Source organism: Felis catus, chromosome C1, assembly GCF_018350175.1.
Source record: "Felis catus isolate Fca126 chromosome C1, F.catus_Fca126_mat1.0, whole genome shotgun sequence".
Taxonomy (NCBI): domain Eukaryota; kingdom Metazoa; phylum Chordata; class Mammalia; order Carnivora; family Felidae; genus Felis; species Felis catus.
In genome coordinates, this window is record NC_058375.1 from 7,315,073 (window position 1) to 7,333,793 (window position 18,721).

General features: G+C 41.5%; 1 protein-coding gene across 30 annotated transcripts in view; it reads left to right on the top strand.

Moving 5' to 3' along the window:
• Positions 1 to 18,721, top strand: part of KIF1B (kinesin family member 1B) — a 145,780-nt gene that overhangs the window by 57,783 nt on the left and 69,276 nt on the right. For 11 of the 30 annotated variants that reach the window (XM_023258093.2, XM_023258095.2, XM_023258096.2 and 8 more), the window contains 9 exons: positions 685 to 763; positions 2,120 to 2,262; positions 3,702 to 3,743; positions 6,495 to 6,706; positions 13,831 to 13,910; positions 15,253 to 15,328; positions 15,671 to 15,733; positions 17,177 to 17,239; positions 18,377 to 18,456. In XM_023258093.2, coding sequence (XP_023113861.1) covers positions 685 to 763; positions 2,120 to 2,262; positions 3,702 to 3,743; positions 6,495 to 6,706; positions 13,831 to 13,910; positions 15,253 to 15,328; positions 15,671 to 15,733; positions 17,177 to 17,239; positions 18,377 to 18,456 — 838 coding nt within the window. The remainder of the gene's footprint in view (positions 1 to 684; positions 764 to 2,119; positions 2,263 to 3,701; positions 3,744 to 6,494; positions 6,707 to 13,830; positions 13,911 to 15,252; positions 15,329 to 15,670; positions 15,734 to 17,176; positions 17,240 to 18,376; positions 18,457 to 18,721) is intronic. The other 19 variants (XM_023258115.2, XM_045035067.1, XM_045035069.1 and 16 more) reach the window with 7 other exon arrangements.

Sequence of the window (18,721 nt, forward strand, 5' to 3'; positions counted from 1 at the left end):
ACTCATTATCTTTTGTGGTTAATTGTCTTGTATATTTGTTTTGGAAAAGAATAATCTCTAGATACCCATGTTACTAACCTGACTCCTCCCTCCTTCTTTTCCTTTTTGCTCTCGAATTAAGCTGGTTGGATTTGCTCACCTTTAAATCAGAGTTTTCTCCCCTATCTTGTTGACCTTGGAACATGAACTGTGGTGTGGTTGTCTTCCTAACCACACCTACTTCAAACTTTTGCTCCTTCTTCAGACCTCTTTGAAAACTCCATATTACCTTTTTGCTGATGTTTTTGGACCTTCAGGTCATTGCTCTTTATTCTCTGTTCTGTTAGCCTCCTTCCCTCCTTCCTGATGGAAAGAAGGGAATGATCAGTTGTGTCAAATGTTGGTGACGGATGGAAGAGGCTGAGAATAGCCTGTTGGACTGTCCACGTCACTGTGACTTTTCACTCACTAACAGCACTTTGGTGGAGTGGCTGAGGTCTTAGCTGGAGTGGGAGAGGGAAACTGGTCACAGTAGATTCAAACACCAAGATTAAGAGTATAACAGTGCCTGGCATAGGAACTTGAGACATTTGTCGACTCTTGGTTAAATCTTAGGATCTGAGATTGTGCTAAGTTGACACATTTAATAAAGTTCTTCTTTCTAAAGTGAATATGATTTGAGATAACCATGATTCATCTTCTTAGGTGGTAATTCTCGGACTGCAATGGTTGCTGCTCTGAGCCCAGCAGATATCAACTATGATGAAACTTTGAGCACTTTGAGGTACTCCAATATGATCTCGGTAGCAAAATAGAACACTGTGCCACCATAAATCATTTTGTTATGCCATGGATTTTCTTATGATATATGGGTAATTTTTTGTGTAAGTAATGATCCAGCCCTCTCATAACAGGGAAAACATGTGTTGGGGGAGACTTCTACTGTAATAGAATTTACTTGTTAATGGCAAAGACAGGAACTTTTTCACAGGAAAGATACTAAAATTGCTCAAATGAGATGTTTGGATAACTTTTAGATAATAGTGAAAGTTTCTTACCATTTTCATCCCTGTAAAAAGAAGTGTCCCCTTCTTGTGGTGTTTGTCATTATAGAGATGCTCAAGTCTTAACAAGTAATGCAATTATGAGTATGTGTCATGTTAAAAAAAATTACAGAATGTTCACTAATAGGACACAGGTGGCCCTTGAACAGCTCAGTGGTCATGGGTGCCTTCCCTCTGCACAGTCAAAAATCTGCATATAACTTGACTCCCCCAAAACTCGACTACTAATAGCCTACTCTTGACCAGAAGCCTTAACACAAATAGTTGATTAACTCATATTTTTATGTTACATGTATTTTATACTGTATTCTTACAATAAAGTTAGTTGTAGGAAAGAAAATGTTATTAAGAAAATCATGAGAGAAAATACATTTACAGTACTGGACTGTATTTATCAGAAAAAATCAGGGGCGCCTGGGTGGCTCAGTCGGTTAAGCGTCCGACTTCGGCTCAGGTCACGATCTTGCGGTCCGTGAGTTCGAGCCCTGCGTCGGGCTCTGTGTTGACTGCTCAGAGCCTGGAGCCTGTTTCAGATTCTGTGTCTCCCTCTCTCTCTGACCCTCCCCTGTTCATGCTCTGTCTCTCTCTGTCTCAAAAATAAATAAGCGTTAAAAAAAATTTTTTTTTTAAATTTCTCTTAAAAAAAAAAAAGAAAAGAAAAAATCAGATTATAAGTCGACCTGCACAGTTCTAACCCATGTTGTCCAAGCATCAGCTGTATATCTGTATGTGCAGTAGATTTTATTACTTTAATCTGGAGCTTTCTACTCTTCTTCCGTTGAAGACACTTTTAATATAATGGAAAGAACACTATATAGTCTGACAGATTCGTTTTGAGTCTTCTTCTGGTATTTATTTCTTTTATGATTTTGGGTAAATCATTAAATTCATCTGAGCCTTTTTCTTCATCTTTATAAGATACTGTAAAACATCCTATGCATGTGTTATTATTAAGGCTTATAAAATGTGTAAACACTCAAGCTGTTTGATTTAGAGATAGAAATAATGATACGTTATTTATGAGAAGTAGAGTATCTGAGGAATGGCAAAAATGAATGTTCCTTTTTTTGATATAGATATGCAGATCGTGCAAAGCAAATTAAATGCAATGCTGTTATCAACGAGGACCCCAATGCCAAACTGGTTCGTGAATTGAAGGAGGAGGTGACGCGGCTGAAGGACCTTCTCCGTGCTCAGGGACTGGGAGATATTATCGATAGTAAGTGAATTAAGGTCAACGCAAACTCTAATCTTTCCCTCTTCAGGGTTCTTAGATTTAAACTTAGATTAAAAGAGCTTATGAAGTTAGATAGTAGGAAAAAAAAGTGGTTTTTTTTTTTTGTTTTTGCTTTTTCTTAAGTTTTAAAAAAATCCAATGAAAACGATCTCAGAATTTCTTTATGTAGTATGTACCAGGCTATCCAGTCGTGAAAGTTTTTAAAGTTTTTATTGAAGTCCTTAAATTAGGTTTTAAAATGTAAATATGTCACTGCTTATATTTTTTTAAATATATACTTTTAAGTTTATTTATCTTAAGAGAGAGAGAGAAAGTGTGCACGTGCACGAGACGGGGAGGGGCAGAGAGAGGGAGAGAGAGAATCCCAAGCAGGTTCTACGCTGTCAGCACAGAGCCCAACGCAGGGCTCGATCTCATGAACTGTGAGATCATGACCTGAGCTGAAATCAAGAGTCGGATACTTAACTGACTAAGACATCCAGGCGCCCCTCATTGCTTGTATTTTTATTAGGTTTTCATTTTAGATCAGCAGTGAAGTTTATTTGGAATGAGCTTATTCTTACTGAGAAATTAATCACTTCATAAAAATGTTACTTGAAATTTTTGTTTTTGTATTATGTGTTTCTCTGGGTTAATGTAGTAGCAATAATATATGTGTAACAAACACACTATTTCAGTCCCCTTTCAGATAAGATTTACCTTTGAGTGGTATCTTTCCCTTCCTGCAAAATGACTGAGGAACACTCCCCACCTTGCTCCCTATGAACACACAAAGGGGAAATTATCCATTTCCTATCAAGTTTAAGAATGAGACTTCCAGAGAATATTATTTCACAGTATTGTCTTAAAATAAATCTTTTTGGGGGGCACCTGGGTGACTCCATCGGTTAAGTATCCGACTCGATTTAGGCTCAGGTCATGATCTCGTGGTTTGTGAGATCAGGCCCCACGTTGGGCTCCACGCTGACAGTGCGGAGCCTGCTTGGGATTCTCCTTCTCTCTCTGCCCCTCCCCACTCACACTCACTTGCTCTCCCAAAATAAATAAACTTAAGAAAAATATATATATTTTTTAACCTCAGTATTCTGCCTGACTAATGTCTAATCAGAAGTTGAGTTAACTGGATGATTTGGGTAGAATATTATATGGGTTTATTTGATAAAGCATGTTTTTAGTTTTTAAGTAAAAAATTAATATTCTATTGTTTGGAATTCTAGTAAGGTGTTAAAAGCCTCTGAGTTTAGTTCTTCTTACTGATTAGCACCTGAGTTTGAGTGAATACGGTGTGCAAAGTGATCATATATTCCGAGTGTTAATTTTTTCACCTTCCCAAATGCCAAATGCTGCTCTGTTCCCTCTCTGTGTCACTGCTGAACCTGAACTTTGACCCTTCTTGTATTTTCCCTCCTGCTTACCTTCAGTTGATCCATTGATCGATGATTACTCTGGAAGTGGAGGCAAATGTGTGTATTTCATGTATTGGTTATTTCCAGTACTCTGATTTGCTAATCTGCCTCTGCTGGATCAGCCTTAAAATGAGCTTTGCATGCCAGCAATCCTAACAGGGAAATCCCAGACAGAGCATATTATAGGTTCAGAAATGATCCTGGTTTAGCCCTTCTCCATTTGGCAAACACACTGCTGAATTTCAGTTTGTGGATTAAATAGTTAATAGGCTTGAGAATCTCTTCCTACTTCTACTCTTCAGTTTTTCCACTTCTGTGATTAAACTGAATCCAAAGTCATAGCGGATGATGGTGGTGACAACAGCAACTCACATATCCTGAGTGTTTATAAAGTGCTGGGCCCCATTCTAGGGACCTTGAATGTATTATCTCATTTAATCCTGTCACTGATTCTGGAAAAAGTTCCGTTATGCCCACTTTTACCCATGAGGACACCGCTTACCTGGGGTGGTTAATTTGCTACTGAGATCTCATGGTTTCTGTGTGGTTGGATTGGCTAGTGCAACTCAGCTCCAGCTTTTAATCATTACTACGCCTTTTTGGCCTCTTGAGCTCCTTCAGGGTCTGATTAATAGAAAGATCCTTTTAAATTAGCTATATAACTCTGAAACGTAGTGTATGTATAATTAAAAACCGCTTGCGGTTGGCCAAACGATCCATGACTGAGTAGCTCTGTGAATGTTGGGTTAGCACTCACCTGTGCTTATGCTAAGTTAGTTTCCTCCATATCTTGGGCCTCAGCTTACATGGTGATTAGGAAAACTTTTTTGTTTTCCTTTTCTGGAATTACAAATTAAATTTAAAATGTGTGCTTGAAATGAGGATATTTTATGAAGGACCATAAATACCTAGACACCTCATTGTCCTCTCCATGTATATCATTAAGTTGGTGAGGACGTGGTTTCTTACCCTTTCCATGAGGGGATCTTTATCTTAGAAGAAATGAAGAATCTTGACTTCTTGGTTAAGTTCAGATTTTAATTGATTTGCTTGTTCATTTAATGAGGCATGTAATAGGGCTTGACTAGGAGGACACACACAGGAGAAAGCAAACGCAGCCCTGGCTGCTGTGATGAGGCTAGGCCTTGCGGACACAGTAAGACTCCAATACCCAGTGGCTCTTGGACCAGAACAGCTCTGTCTGAGATTTCCGAAGCTGACCGATACTGATGTGAGAAAGACGCCATCTCGCTCCTGCTTTTGTGCCCCAGGTGGTGCTGCTATCAGCTTGTTGCGTCGCTCTTTTCTGAGCAGTGTGGCATCTCCCAAAAAGCTATGCATGACTAAGTTTTAATTTTGTATCCCTGCAGGAAAGCAGCCCTGACTACTTACGAATTTCCATTTCGGTCTACTACTCTTAATGTCTTTTAGGGCTTGCATGTGTCCATTGGACCTTCTAAACTCCATCCATCCTATTCTTTCCGACCTTGCTGCCGTCACCTGATGGCTGATTTTTTGCTCCAGTTCCCATCCCCCTTTTAAAACGTGCTTGTTTTCCTATGTTCTCTATTTGCAGATGGTGGTTTTCAAACTGTCTCGAAGCAACCACTGGTTTTAAGGGGTTTCAAGAACTGGCTTTGATTAAATAGAGATGAGTAGACCCAGAGAGAGCAAATAATACTGCTTTCTGACTCTTTGACTCATATCATTTAAGGAAAACTTAACTTAGTTTTGATACAAGTTTTAAGTAATGCCGACTTTCTCAAATTTAAATATGAGCTAATTTTAAAATAGAAATCCCTCAGTACCCATGGGTTTTCTCTGGTGTCTGCGACAAGGATGACAAATGAATGAAAGTACGTAGAGCAAATTAATTTTGTTGTTTGTGGCTCTTTTTATCAAAACTAAATTTAAAAACAACTTAGAGTTCTGTTAAAGACTTTTTAGTAAGTGAAAGTATGTCCCTGAAACTTGCATTTCATACTGGCAACTCGGCCTACCAGTGACTCGTGGTAGTCCTGTTAGGCAAAGTAAGAGCTGTACTTTGCAATAGTTAGCAAATAATCCTCCTTGATTTGCTTGATCTAATAGATGAATGAAAAGCATACCAACTTCATCAATTTGCTGATTGTTCTTCCCTGTTGAGGCAATTGGCCCTGAGTTCTTAATCAGAACTTACACAAAATTCTTGTGATTTCTGCAGTTACCTCTCCTTTTTAAAAGCATATTTTAAAGGTCCTTTTTAGCATGTTGAAATGCTGCTATACGAAGGATACTACTGAATGCTCAGATTTTTGTTTTAACTGTAGCATCTTCTTGGGAATTTTTGCTGAATGCCATAAAATACTGGGCCAGGTTAATATTATTGATAAATATGTGATCATCTTTTTTTCCTTTACCATGATAAATTACTGAGATTTAAGAGTAGTGTAAATTTAAAACATTGTAGATTCGGAGCCGTAGAAGGAATAGAAGGAATGTAGCATGTTTTATTTACAGAGGGTGCCTGAACATTATCCTTTGAGGCTCTGGTTACCCTCTACCAAATACAATGTTAACCCACACTGGAGTTTCTTAGTTTCTAAATTCAGAAGTGGTTCTTCACCTCTACGATACCAGTATTAAAGACAGACATGTTTTAGAACTGCCATCTAGAACAATTATAACTTGTCTTTGTATCATAACGTGTCTGTCTTGGCGCTTTAATGCTCTCCTTTCTTACGCTGGTGTTCCTTCCTGTCTTTTTTCTCCCTCTGCTCCTTTCCCCCCTCTCCACTTTTTCTGCCTTCCCTTCTTTCTGTCTCCCAGATCTGAAAGATTTTCAGAACAATAAGCATAGGTACTTGCTAGCCTCTGAGAATCAACGCCCTGGCAATTTTTCCACAGCGTCCATGGGGTCTCTTACTTCATCTCCATCTTCCTGCTCACTCAGTAGTCAGGTGGGCTTAACATCTGTGACCAGTATTCAGGAGAGGATCATGTCTACACCTGGAGGAGAGGAAGCCATTGAACGCCTAAAGGTAAGTAATACCTCAGACTGAATGAAAGGTGTTCTGTATAGTTCCATAAGGCAGAGTTAGGACTTAAAAACCACTGAGATTTTTGTTGAGGATATGGAAGAACTTTCTAACCCCTAGAGGTGTCCTGAAAATGGAATTTGCTGCTTCATGATATCATCAGTTGCTTTTCACCAGAATGCTTGAGTCTGACATTAGAGAGATGCATGGGGAGATCAGAGGTTGGCCATGCAAGTAACTGATAAGTAGATATGTCCTTTAATTCTGAGGTAGTTTATAAGCCATAGGGAAATTGTTTAGTTAGAAATTTAGTGGGAAACTAATTTGTTAGAAGCACTTGGTTTCATTTGAAGATTGAATTCTGTATAGAGCCGTGTGTATGTTAGTAAAGTACGCAGTCAAAGGTTTGGACATGTGAGTAACTGTACCAGGTTTATTCAGAACATGTGAAATGATAACTTCTGGAAGTTCATAGGAAGTCTTGGGCCCTATTCACACGGCTGTGGAAGGGCTGCCCGCCTCCTGGGCCGGTGCTCGTGGGGTCATGGGCCTCAGCGCCATGCTGTGCACCTGCATTGTGTGCTCACAGGTCCACCTGCAATGGCGCCCAGCTTTGCTTCCCCAGGCTGTGGTTGGCTCTGTTGGGTACTTTCTTGTCTTTCTCCATGAGTATAAAAGTGAGCAGTAGTGGTGCCTGCTGACTCCTGGCTCCCGGGTCCTTCCTGCCCCTCAGTGACTGCAGTGAGAACAGACCGTGCCATCTATCAGGTCACTGTGACAGCATCACAAATGCTTTTTCTTTCCCTGCCCATTACCTCCAGGGTGATTGTTTGATCCACCATGCCTTTGGGACTTTGTATTCCCAAGTATGGGGCGGGGGGCGGGGATGGAGGTGTGGGGGGAGGAACAAGGAGGGCAGAGAAAGTTTTTCAGGGAGCTGGGAAGTTGCAGTTATGTTTGCAGCCAACAGGCTCTTTGCACTCAGTATTCTCCACAACTGCTGCTTCAAGGACTGTTGGGGACAGTGACACACTTTGATAAATTAATGATGGGAAAGGTTTGCTGAGCCTTTTCACCGCTAAAAGGGGAGGAAGCTTGATAAGTTGAAGATGGCAGATGTTTTCATTTTCATTTTCAGGTGAGGCCGAGAAAGATCTTATTATTTTTTTTTAATGTTTATTTGTTTATTGAGAGAGAGAGGGCGGGGAAAGAGAGAATCCCAAGTAGGCTTCATGCCCTCAGCACAGAGCCCAACATAGGGCTTGATCTCACAAACGAGGAAATCATGACTTGAGCCAAAATCAAGAGTCAGATGCTTAATTGACTGAGCCACCCAGGCGCCCTCAGAAAAAGATTTTATACGAAGAATAGGCTACTGTTTCTTAGTCTGCCTTTTCCCTTGGCATTTTACTCACTTCCAAGCTTAGGTGCTTCGGAAACCAGAGTGTTGATCTTGTCTCTTTCTTCAGAGCATGTTAGCAGAAAGTGGATGAAGTCCTGAAATACCTAGCAAAGGGAAAAGGGTGAGAGATCTTTTCATCAATTGCTGTAACTTGAAGGGTAATTTCTGCTATTTTAAAATTGCCTTTGAAATTTTTGAATAGAGACATCAGCGGAGTCTGTGCAAGAATGCTTCCTGTGTGTGTTTTTTTCATGAATAGACATCAGTGACAGAGTTGCTGTGTGGGGTTCTTTCTGTTCAGGCCAGGGGTGGGGGAGTGGTGCAGGGGTTCCATGGGAGGGAGGTGAGATCTCCCACTTACTATTTAATATGAAATGTTCTTTGTCTTTGGGGATTTTGAATCTCACCGTATGCCTGTTAAAGCCTTGGTGTACAAATGAGATTATACTTTCTGTTAACTTGCATCTTGGCTTAAAAGAAAAAAATTGTCCTAACTGCCAGGTGGGACCAACTGAAAAATATCATTGGATGTTAGGAGTCAAGGCATTAACCAGACTCTTTAAGAATTAGGTCACTCCATGTCTTCCAAATAGTTTCTTGGGAATAACACTGCCATTATTCAGGGAACCCTCCCCCCAATCTTTCTACTTCCCACCAAAACCAAAGCAAAACTGTTGTTACTTTCATCAGAAAAGAAATTTTTCCGTTTTAATTTTCCTTTAAGCCAAAATAAGTGCGATCTTCCATTTTTCCTAGCTTTAGAAAATTGCTTCTTAATGGTTTTGCGTTGGATCTTGAGTGTTTAATGCAGCCCTGCAGTCTATTGGGGCCTCAGCGCCTTAGCTCTGCTCCTGTTTTGTGAATGGTGAGAATTCCGTCCCAGCAGACCTGCATGTTAATGACTCAGGCGGAGAACATCTTGCGTGCACAGTGCAAAGCAGTGGTTATACAATAGAGATGCTTGAGAAGTTCTCATTTTGGGACCATTTCGTTATTGAATGTTTAGGAACTGTGTTCCTTAGACATGATACTGCAGAACAAAAATACTGTAATGGAAAACAGTAATAAAGGAGAGGAGGTTGATTCATTTTCCTAACACTTTCTTTTCCTTTGCTTCTCTGTATTTTTGACTTGAAAAATGTGATCAGTTGGTAGAAGACTTGTGCGCAATGTGTTGCTACTGTTTCTTTTTTTTTTGAATAGCTTCTTTCCGTACGGAAGAGACCTGTGTTAACCCCATCAATAAAGATCTTGATCCCTCCACAAACGTCTTTGGCAAAAGAGAGTGAAATGTAATTGCTCTCAGTTTTTAATCACAACTCAAACTGACTTGGAATGAACATACCCCTGATTTGGATTCTTATTCAGTAAGGTTTTAAATATGTAACCATAGCTACCATGTGGTGGCTCTGGTGTTTATTAGTCTGGCGTCAAAGTCAGTACTAGGAGTGCCATTGCCGAGGCTTGGATTATAAATATCCACAAATATCCATTACAGAAGCATGCAAGGGCAGATGCTGGGGTAGGCGGCCCGAGGGCCCCACACTTGGAACTTACTTTATGGAGCATATGCTGTGTTCAGTACAGTAAAACCTTGGCTATCCGATGGCTTCAAGGAATGTTCCATGTAGTAAGCATTTAACCTTTTAAATATCACAATTTAACTGTCGTTTTTTTTCATGGAAATATTTCTGACTTGTTCTGTGGATTTTTCTGCCACTTGAACCGAATCATGACAAAGAAATTAAATCGTGTTTAGCTGTGTGAACACAATTACTAACCAGCGTTATACAGATAGTTAGACCTACAGAATGTGAGGCCAAAGTTGAATGGCGCCTGAGCCCAATGTTCCTTGGAGCTTAAAAAAAAAGGTTGCTGATGTCATCGCTCTTTGGAATTTTTTGTGTTTGGGTACTACGTGCACGAAGGAAGGACCCTTAAAGATTGTCTCGACTCCTTATTTCTGAAGCATGAATCCCAGTTTCAGCATAATCTGGAGTTGGGCTCCTAGGGTTATGGGCAGCACTGGGCACCGGTGTGCCAGTCCTGCCTGCAGAGCAGGTCGACAACTCAGAGACCGCAGTTGTCTCCTGTTGGCAGCTCAGTTTTATTTATGCTCAGTTTGCTATTCAGGCTTCAAGAAAGAATGTCCTTCACTCTTTCTTAGTTGATGGCGAGCTGTTTTGTCAAATATTTTCTTGAAATCCTGTTGATTCTGCCTTAATTGAAGGAAGAATGTCAAGAGTCAGGAAACTCAGCCCTAGGGTTTAGTGGCTCAGGAAGTAGTGTGGCCTCAGGTTAGTCTGTAGGTTCTCTGGCCCCCAGTCTCTTTCTTTATAGAGTGGTTCTGGAATAAATGGCTTTTTCTAGCACTGAAGTTTTGCTCAATACCATTTTCTCTGAGCTTTCTTCAGATTTTTAAAAAATAGCTTTGGAGACAACATAAAAATTGCAACTTGAAGCTGTAATGAAAAATAAAACTAGTATCATCCTCAGCTAACTCATTAAATCTTCTCTTTATAAAGAGATTGTGTCCTGATTTACCCTCCATTTGGAAAGTAGAATTAGAGAGTTCGCATTAGAATTGGCAGCAAAAGACAAGAGGGTCCCTCCACAGCGATTTTGCTAGATGGGCTGAGTTTACAGTTGCCCCCAAATGGAATAGCTTTCATATAGCCAGATAAACCTCTTATCAGACACAGTCTGCTCCTGAAAATAACCAACCCGGGAAAAAAAAATTTTTTTAAGTAGCTCCTGGGTCAGTTTGTATTCCGTATCCAACATCAGTGGCTTGTGGGCCACACTCTGCATAATGAGCACCAGCCTAGATGCTCCGGTTTGGGCAACCTCTTGTGCCTATCCTTTGTTTTCAGAGTTACCATTTCGAGACTGTCAAGGTTTCTCCCCAGCCGTCTTTAATCAGCCTTGCTGTCACAGAGGATATGGTGCCCGCTTGTCTTGTATTTGCCCTTTCACAGTATATGCAAAAGCACTTAATGCTACTCTGCTAGAACTGTTGTTTGAAGAACTTCTGTGGTGCTTGCTGGCCACTTGGTTCCTGGTACGCTTCCTGTCCTGGCCATCTCACTCCTTGCCAAAATTGTATGGGTGTTTTGGTTGCTGGCCCTCTGGCACGGCATATGGGCTCCTCCCTGAACTTGGGAGTGGCAGGTGCACTGCATGCGAAGTCAGTCCTGGGAGGCGTGTGCAGCGATGCCGTTCAGGTAGCCGTGGGGTCTGTTCACAGGGCTAATGTGGCCAGCTTGAGTGGTGTTGTCTCTTTGGCTCCACCCTCCCCGCTCCCGCTGCAGACTTGTTCTCACATCCCCCAGGTTGTGAGTGACCCTTCCCAAACGAGTACCTTGTCAGTGGCCCCCTTTGTGTGGACCGTACTGGTGCCCATGTGGTTTCTGACTTTTCTAACTCGGTTACCGGTTTTGCTCTTTGTCCCTCTTCACTAGCTGTTGCTGTCCTTCACCGTCATCATCGTTGCCATGCTGTCCCGTTTGTTTCTCCTGACGCTTGTACTCCTCTGCTTTTGGCCCCGCCCCTGCCGCCTGGAGTTTTCGCTAGTGGCTTTTTTTTTTTTTTAATTTTTTTTTTTCAACGTTTATTTATTTTTGGGACAGAGAGAGACAGAGCATGAACGGGGGAGGGGCAGAGAGAGAGGGAGACACAGAATCGGAAGCAGGCTCCAGGCTCTGAGGCATCAGCCCAGAGCGCGACGCGGGGCTCGAACTCACGGACCGCGAGATCGTGACCTGGCTGAAGTCGGACGCTTAACCGACTGCGCCACCCAGGCGCCCCAACTCGTGGCTTTTTTTACGTGCTCTCGTGTGTCATTCCGGAAAACGAAATCGCAGGTGTCTTAGGGTTGATCGTATTACATGTTCACTGTTTCTTTCTGTGTAGAGAATTAAGTTTTCAGATCCCAGCGGCTTCTTACGATAGCCTGTTAAGTGAATCAGACAGTGAAATATTTTGCAAACTGTGCAGGGTTTTCGTCCCTAGTCATAACCACTGCTGTCCTCAGAGCTGTCATCCCATCATCGCTAGTCTCCTCGTCCTCACCCTTTGACTTGCGGATTTCGTCTCCGTGACTAGATTTCTCCTGCTTTCTGCATGTGCTCGTCTCCCTTTCAGGTTTTCCTCCTCCTCCCTCCATTTTCCACCGAGTTGGTTCCCACTTGTCCTTCATTCATCAGTGTGAGCATCCTTCTCGTGCTCACCCATTCTCCTGCCACCTGTGAATGCTTCGCTTCTAGCACTTGGCCAACCGCTCCGTGGTCTTCTCCTGCCCTACCCGCGCACAGTCCGCAAGCACGCTGCCCTGGCCACGCTGTTGTTCCTGGCAAATGCCAGCCATTTCTTCCCTCTTCCCTCACGTGTTTGTGTGGTGGCCCCTGCTCCTTGTCTCTGCTCACGCAGAACCTTGGCAGTGAGCCCTGTCCTGACAGCCCCACCCCAAACTTCTCCCGCACTTACCCCTTTCCCTTCCTTGCTTTTTTTCCAAGGTGCTTACTGCTCTCTGACATACCGTATATTTGAATTATTGATTAAAATCGATTACTTCAGGCTCTTTACCAGAATGGAAGTCTTACGAAGACAGAGATTTTGTTCCTTGCCACATCTCTGGTTGCCTGAAACAGGGCTTGGCATGTAAGGAGGTGATGTAGAATTACTGAGTGAACGAGTCATCGGTTATTTCTCTCTCCCTAGTATATGGTAAATTCCTTGAGATCAAGAAATCTTGTATTTCTGGCATTGATAAACACTGAGTGGGAGACGAGGAAACTGTCACTTCAGTGGCTACGTACCTTCAGATGAGATTAATACTAAACCTTTGTATGGCAGGTATTGGGTTGTGTTCAGGAGGGTATTGTGTTACAGGGGAGTTAAAATATCATTCATTTACCCTTCGGGTTCTTGGCTGGGGCTTCTACAACAAAAGATTAACAAGAGAAAAGCACACGAATTGATTTCATGTAAGTTTTATGTGACATGGGAGCCTTCATAAGAAAATAAAAGACCCAAAGAGGTGTTAAACCTGAGCATTTTTGTGCTAGGTTTGATGACGAGGGAAGAGTCATGGGAAATTGTGATAGGATGGGGCGGGGGAGGGGGGGGGGCGGGTGGGTACCTATTAAGGCCTATTTGTTCAGATTCCTCCTGGTGTTCCTCCATCTTTGGGGGTGAGGATGTGCCTTTTCTCCAGTTGGGGGTGGGGATCTTAAAGCTTGCTTGAGGAGATCAGAGTCCTTCCTGCAGATACCATTTCTCCGATTGCTTCAGCTGAAAATAGTCAGTATGCCAAGATGCCATATTGTAGGCAAATGTGTTTTGAGCCCCATCAGTGTTATGGTGAAATTACAGTATGGAACAAAAGCAATGAATACCTTTGGTGGCTTTATTCTTTTGTAGAAGTGGCTGTTGGGAATAATGTCTTGCATTTTTGGATGTTCATGTTACTCTTCCTTCTGTAAACACACACATACACACTCACTATTAGGGCATTTTTATTAGGACTTAGGAGGATTATATATCTAGGGCTGATTTAATGCTAGATCTAGTCTTCATGATTTTTATTGTACGTAATATTAAGAAAGGAAAGAAATCTCACTGTACTAGATTCTGCCTCATACCCACAAAGGGCATCTTGCTGTCCTTCCCAGACCTAGCCTGTCACATAAGTGTCTTCACTTGAACTGTGGACTTCCTCCCTTAGGAATCGGAGAAGATCATTGCTGAGCTGAATGAAACCTGGGAAGAGAAGCTGCGTAAAACAGAGGCCATCAGAATGGAGAGGTCAGGATATTACGAAGCTCGGGGAGTGTCTGCACATTCTCAGGGGAACTGGGATTCCTTTTATAGAAGGAGAAGATGAGCTGGAAGTAAAAGCGAAGCCCCCCCTCCCTTCCCCCCCCACCCCCCCCCCCCCCCCGCCCCCGGCGTCCACTTCACCGACCACAGAACAGAACAGAGCCCAGCCTGCTCTGGGCCTTCCGCCAGTGAGGCTTACATAGTCCCCCGTTCTCTGCAGGAGTCCTGTGTTCCTTACCAGACCGAGTGGTGCTCAGGGCCCATATAAAATGGAAGATATTGAGGGATAGAGTTTTTACTTTGCAAAACAACTGCCTTTGATAAAGGCCCTAATAATAAAGCCCTTCGGATGATTGTCTTTGAGTTATGTTTTCTAGAACCTCTTAGGTTAAGTGGTGAAGTAGTTTGATTTGCAGACTTTTAAAATCCCTTTTCTACCTTAACCTATCAGTTCTCTACCCTGAAGGTGAATGTAACCTGAAATAATACTTTTCCTTTTGGGATGAATATACATTTAAAAAAGTTCACACCTGTCTTCCTCCTCCACGGAAGATGAGGAAGAAGTGAGTGCTGTTGTATGGATGCAGTGGGTGTATCAAACACTTAGAAGTTTCTTCTTACAAGGATTTTAAGCTAGAATTGTTGAGTCCATATGATGGTGGGCATGGGAGCATAACATTTGAGAAAATCACACTTATAGACAATCTTAACATATCAAAGTTCCTTTCTGATCGCTTTCTTAGATTTTTTGTTAAAAGGGCTCTGTCAGGGTGGTTTTTTTTTTTAATGTTTCTTATTAATTTTTGAGAGGGAGAGAGAGTGGGGGAGGAGCAAAGAGAGAGGGATGCCCAGAATCTGAAGCAGGCTCTAGGCTCCGAGCTGGCAGCACAGAGCCAGACGCGGGGCTCGAACCCACGAACTACGAGGTCAGCCGAAGTCGGATGCTTAACCGACTGAGCCACCCAGGTGTCTCGCTTTCTTAGATTTTGAAGAAACGGTTCTTTGAGTTAGATGTCTGGCCTTAAGGACTATCCCTTTCTTCCTTTTTTAAATATTAGTAGACATATTATTTATGAATTACTGTCTGCCTCTAAAGTCAGATGAGACAAAGTCCTTACTTGGGTGAATATAACTTTACCTAACATGGGAACAGAATTTATTTTGAATGTGCTGTTTTTCTTAAAAATAATTTCTCATTAATGACAGGATAGACAGGTTTTTCACATTTGTGTTACTAACAGGGACAGTAGTTTTTGCTTTGCATGCTTTCTTTTCTAGTTCATATGAGACTGATTTAATTGACGTTTGGTGCTTGTTGTTCTTCTAGAGAGGCCTTGTTGGCTGAGATGGGAGTTGCCATTCGAGAAGACGGAGGAACCCTGGGAGTTTTCTCACCGAAGAAGGTAGGACACAGTGTTGTGAAACTCCACCCAACAAAAGACAAACTTCCTGTTTGTCTGGGTCACTGAGGCACTTGCAGCCTTTTAGGGCTGGCCCCTCCTCCCTTCATTTCGTCTTGGGATTCGGCCTAATTTCAGAATTTCTAATTTCATCTTACAGTACAAAGGCAGCCTGTTTCTAAAATGCCTGTCATGTTTGCTGTTTAAAAAACAAAACGCAAGGCCGTAAATCTAACTTTCGGTCACGATTCCATGCGTTTACTCATGTGCGTTGTTGCTTTCTTTTCAATTCCCAGCCTCTCATCTAGCATACCTTGCTTCAGTTTGGCTACTCTTTCTATGTAGATTTTCCCACAGATGCCCGCAGCCCTGATTTATAACTCTATGGAAGCAATTTCAGCCATTCAGGTTTGTTTAGAAAAATACCACTCAAGTTTGCCTCTTTAGTTTGTGTTACAGACGGTCATTGTACTGAGTAAAGCAATTCCTGTCCTCACCCTTGTAGCCTCCTCTGCTTTCTTCTTAGTTTAAAAAAATAAATAAAACTCCAGTAGTTACCATCCTACGTATGTTATCATAGTTGTTAGGCAGTAGATACCTTGTAGCTAATTAGAATAGCGTGAGGTAGGTTTTGTTTTGGGTTTTGTTGTTGTTGTTTTGTTCTTTTACTGAGTTGCTTCCTAGTTATTGTTAGGTATTGGGAAACTATTATCAAATGATTATTTTTGTGTGCTTCTCATTTGACTGTAGTAATTAAACATAAATTGATTTATAAAGTAAATATATTCATGCCAGTAATAAGTGGTCCTTCATTTCAAATAACCCCAAATTGGCTATGAGAGATTCAAACATGTTCTGCAAGGCTCCGATGGTGATCTCTTTAGGTTGGCATTAGAGTGAGTGGGGACTTTTCCATTTTTGTTTTTAATATGATATGAAATATTCCTTGTTTTTGCTGGGATTCTTTTGGTTTGGTTTTTCTGTCAAGGTCACATAATTTTTTAGAACTGGAACAATAATAACAGTATTTTGTCTGTCTGTATTGCCAGAGATCCCTGGTTTTCACAGTTTAGTAGTGTTTGCTTCGGTAAGACATTATTTATCAAGATATGACTTATGATTGTAGAGGTGTTATCAGTTCTACGTTTGATAGAATTTGTGCCTCTGTGTATCTTGAAAGATTTTACAACATCTTTCAGTGTAAAGAACTATATGGAAAAATTAGGTAACAACTTGTAAAAAAAATGGCATTTAACACAAGTTATAAATAACTTGAATTAGTGTTGTGATATAAACAGCCCAGAATTCCAACTGAGATATCTGTTTCCAAAGGTTTTTCTTGCTTTAATTTTATGCATCTTGTTTTAACTTTCTAGACTTCCTCAGGAGAGGAAGGGATACACCACTGGCCACATCCAGATGCGGTTTTAGAACCTGTTTCTGATATGTTAACTTGATTGTGGTAATCATTGCACAATGTGTATGTGTATTAAATTGACACATAGGACACCTTTAAAAAACACGTTGTCCGACCTAAGCATATACGATTTTGTCAGTCAGTCCTCAGTCCAACGGGGGATGGGGTGGGAGAATACTTTTAAGGCAAGGGAAGATGAAACCTATTTCTAGGATGCCCTTTTTCTGAGGCCAGTGTCACGATAGACTTTAAAGAACAGTGCCCACAGAGGACTTTGACTCTCTCAAACCAGCAGAGCTCTTAACTCCAGAGGCAGATGCTAATGTAGAGCTTTTCCTGATTTCTTTTTAATCATCTTTCTCATTTCCTGTTCTTAACTCACTCATCTGACTCTTCTTTCATTTTTCCACATTTGCTGGCACTGTCTTGAGTAGATTTTGACCCCAAGACCATGTGACTTATTTTTGGATTCCAATGGGGTATTTTCACCAAAGAAGGTTGGTTTTTCAAAGATTTTAGAAATATTAGAGTTAGATGAAGAGGACTTTTACAAGATGTGTATATTGTTGAATGCTGACAATTTTAATTTTTTCTTTAAAGTAGAGACTAATGAACTAAACAGAGTAATGGGGACCATGGAAGAAGTGATAAAAATTATAGAGGGAAGTGACAGGGGGTGTGGGGACATGTTTATAAAGCAAATGAAAAAATTAAGTATGTCTTGAGATTGTAGAAAGGGAAAATTGTTTTCCCTCCACCCTTCTGAATTCTTAGCTGAGAGCCCTGTAATAAGAGATTAATAAGAAGAAAACAAAAATAAGTTTATTAACATGTCTGCTTCATATGTGTGTGGGAGCTGCCCAGGGGGAAAGTGAGTGATTCCCCAAGAGGGCTTAGAGTTCAGACTTAAATGCCATGTTAGTAGGGAGAGGGGAGCAGGGACATAGGCCTCTCAGGAGGGAATGAATGATTTTTCAGGAAAGATGAAGGGGCCCTCGGGAGAATAGATGGGGTGTGTGATCGTGCGTGACAAAGTCTGTCTGGTGTCGATTTCTGGTCTCCTCTCTTGGGACAAGAGTCTATCCTCCCTGGTTGATGGACTCCCGGAGGGGACACAACAGCTGAGGTCCTTTAGGAGGACCTGTCTTGGGGTGGAGGCCGGGGTAGGGGGGGGTGGGGGGTGGGAAGGGGGTTCGTTCAAAGGAAGCCTCTCCCTGCGGTTGCTGTTTTTGAAGTGCCTTTAGCTCAAAGTAATCAATATGTCAAAGTGGCCTGTTTTGTTCCCTTCAAGAATTTCATCCAGATAGTTACAAAAATTGTGGTTAGCCCATCCAGAGAATCAACCTGTCTTTATTTTTCTTTTGTATTCTTTATGCTTTGACCTTCTCAAGAATTGGATCTTGTTCTTTATCCCAGAACTCATGATTTTTGAATAGAATGTATTGGTGTAATTTGAGAAGGCTTAAAGAGAATGTTTTGTGTTTATAATGGAATTGCAACTAGGAATAAAAGATGTCCCTCACCTAGGGACTGTAGATAATCCAGGAAGCCATCAGCTTCCTGTAGGTCATTGTTCTTGTCACAGCCCATGCAGCGGTACTTGCTCCGGATTGATCATCTGTACCCTCTTTCAGACCCCACATCTTGTTAACCTCAATGAAGACCCACTCATGTCCGAGTGCCTGCTTTATTACATCAAAGATGGAATTACCAGGTATATTTGTTTCTTACAGCTACTTAATGTTTTCTGTCCTTTTCAATGATTGAATAACTAAAAGGAAGTTGTGTTTTGAAAAATTTGTTGTAATGATTTGCTTTTTCCTGTCTGAAATAGTTACAAACTATCTTGTCTTCCCAAATTATATACGTACTTTAGTCATCTGAACCAGTTAACATGTAGTTTTCCCTAAATACCCTAAGTAACATTTTCTTCTAACTTCTTGTATGAATTCATTAGGGAGGTTAGTTCACTCGTGTCT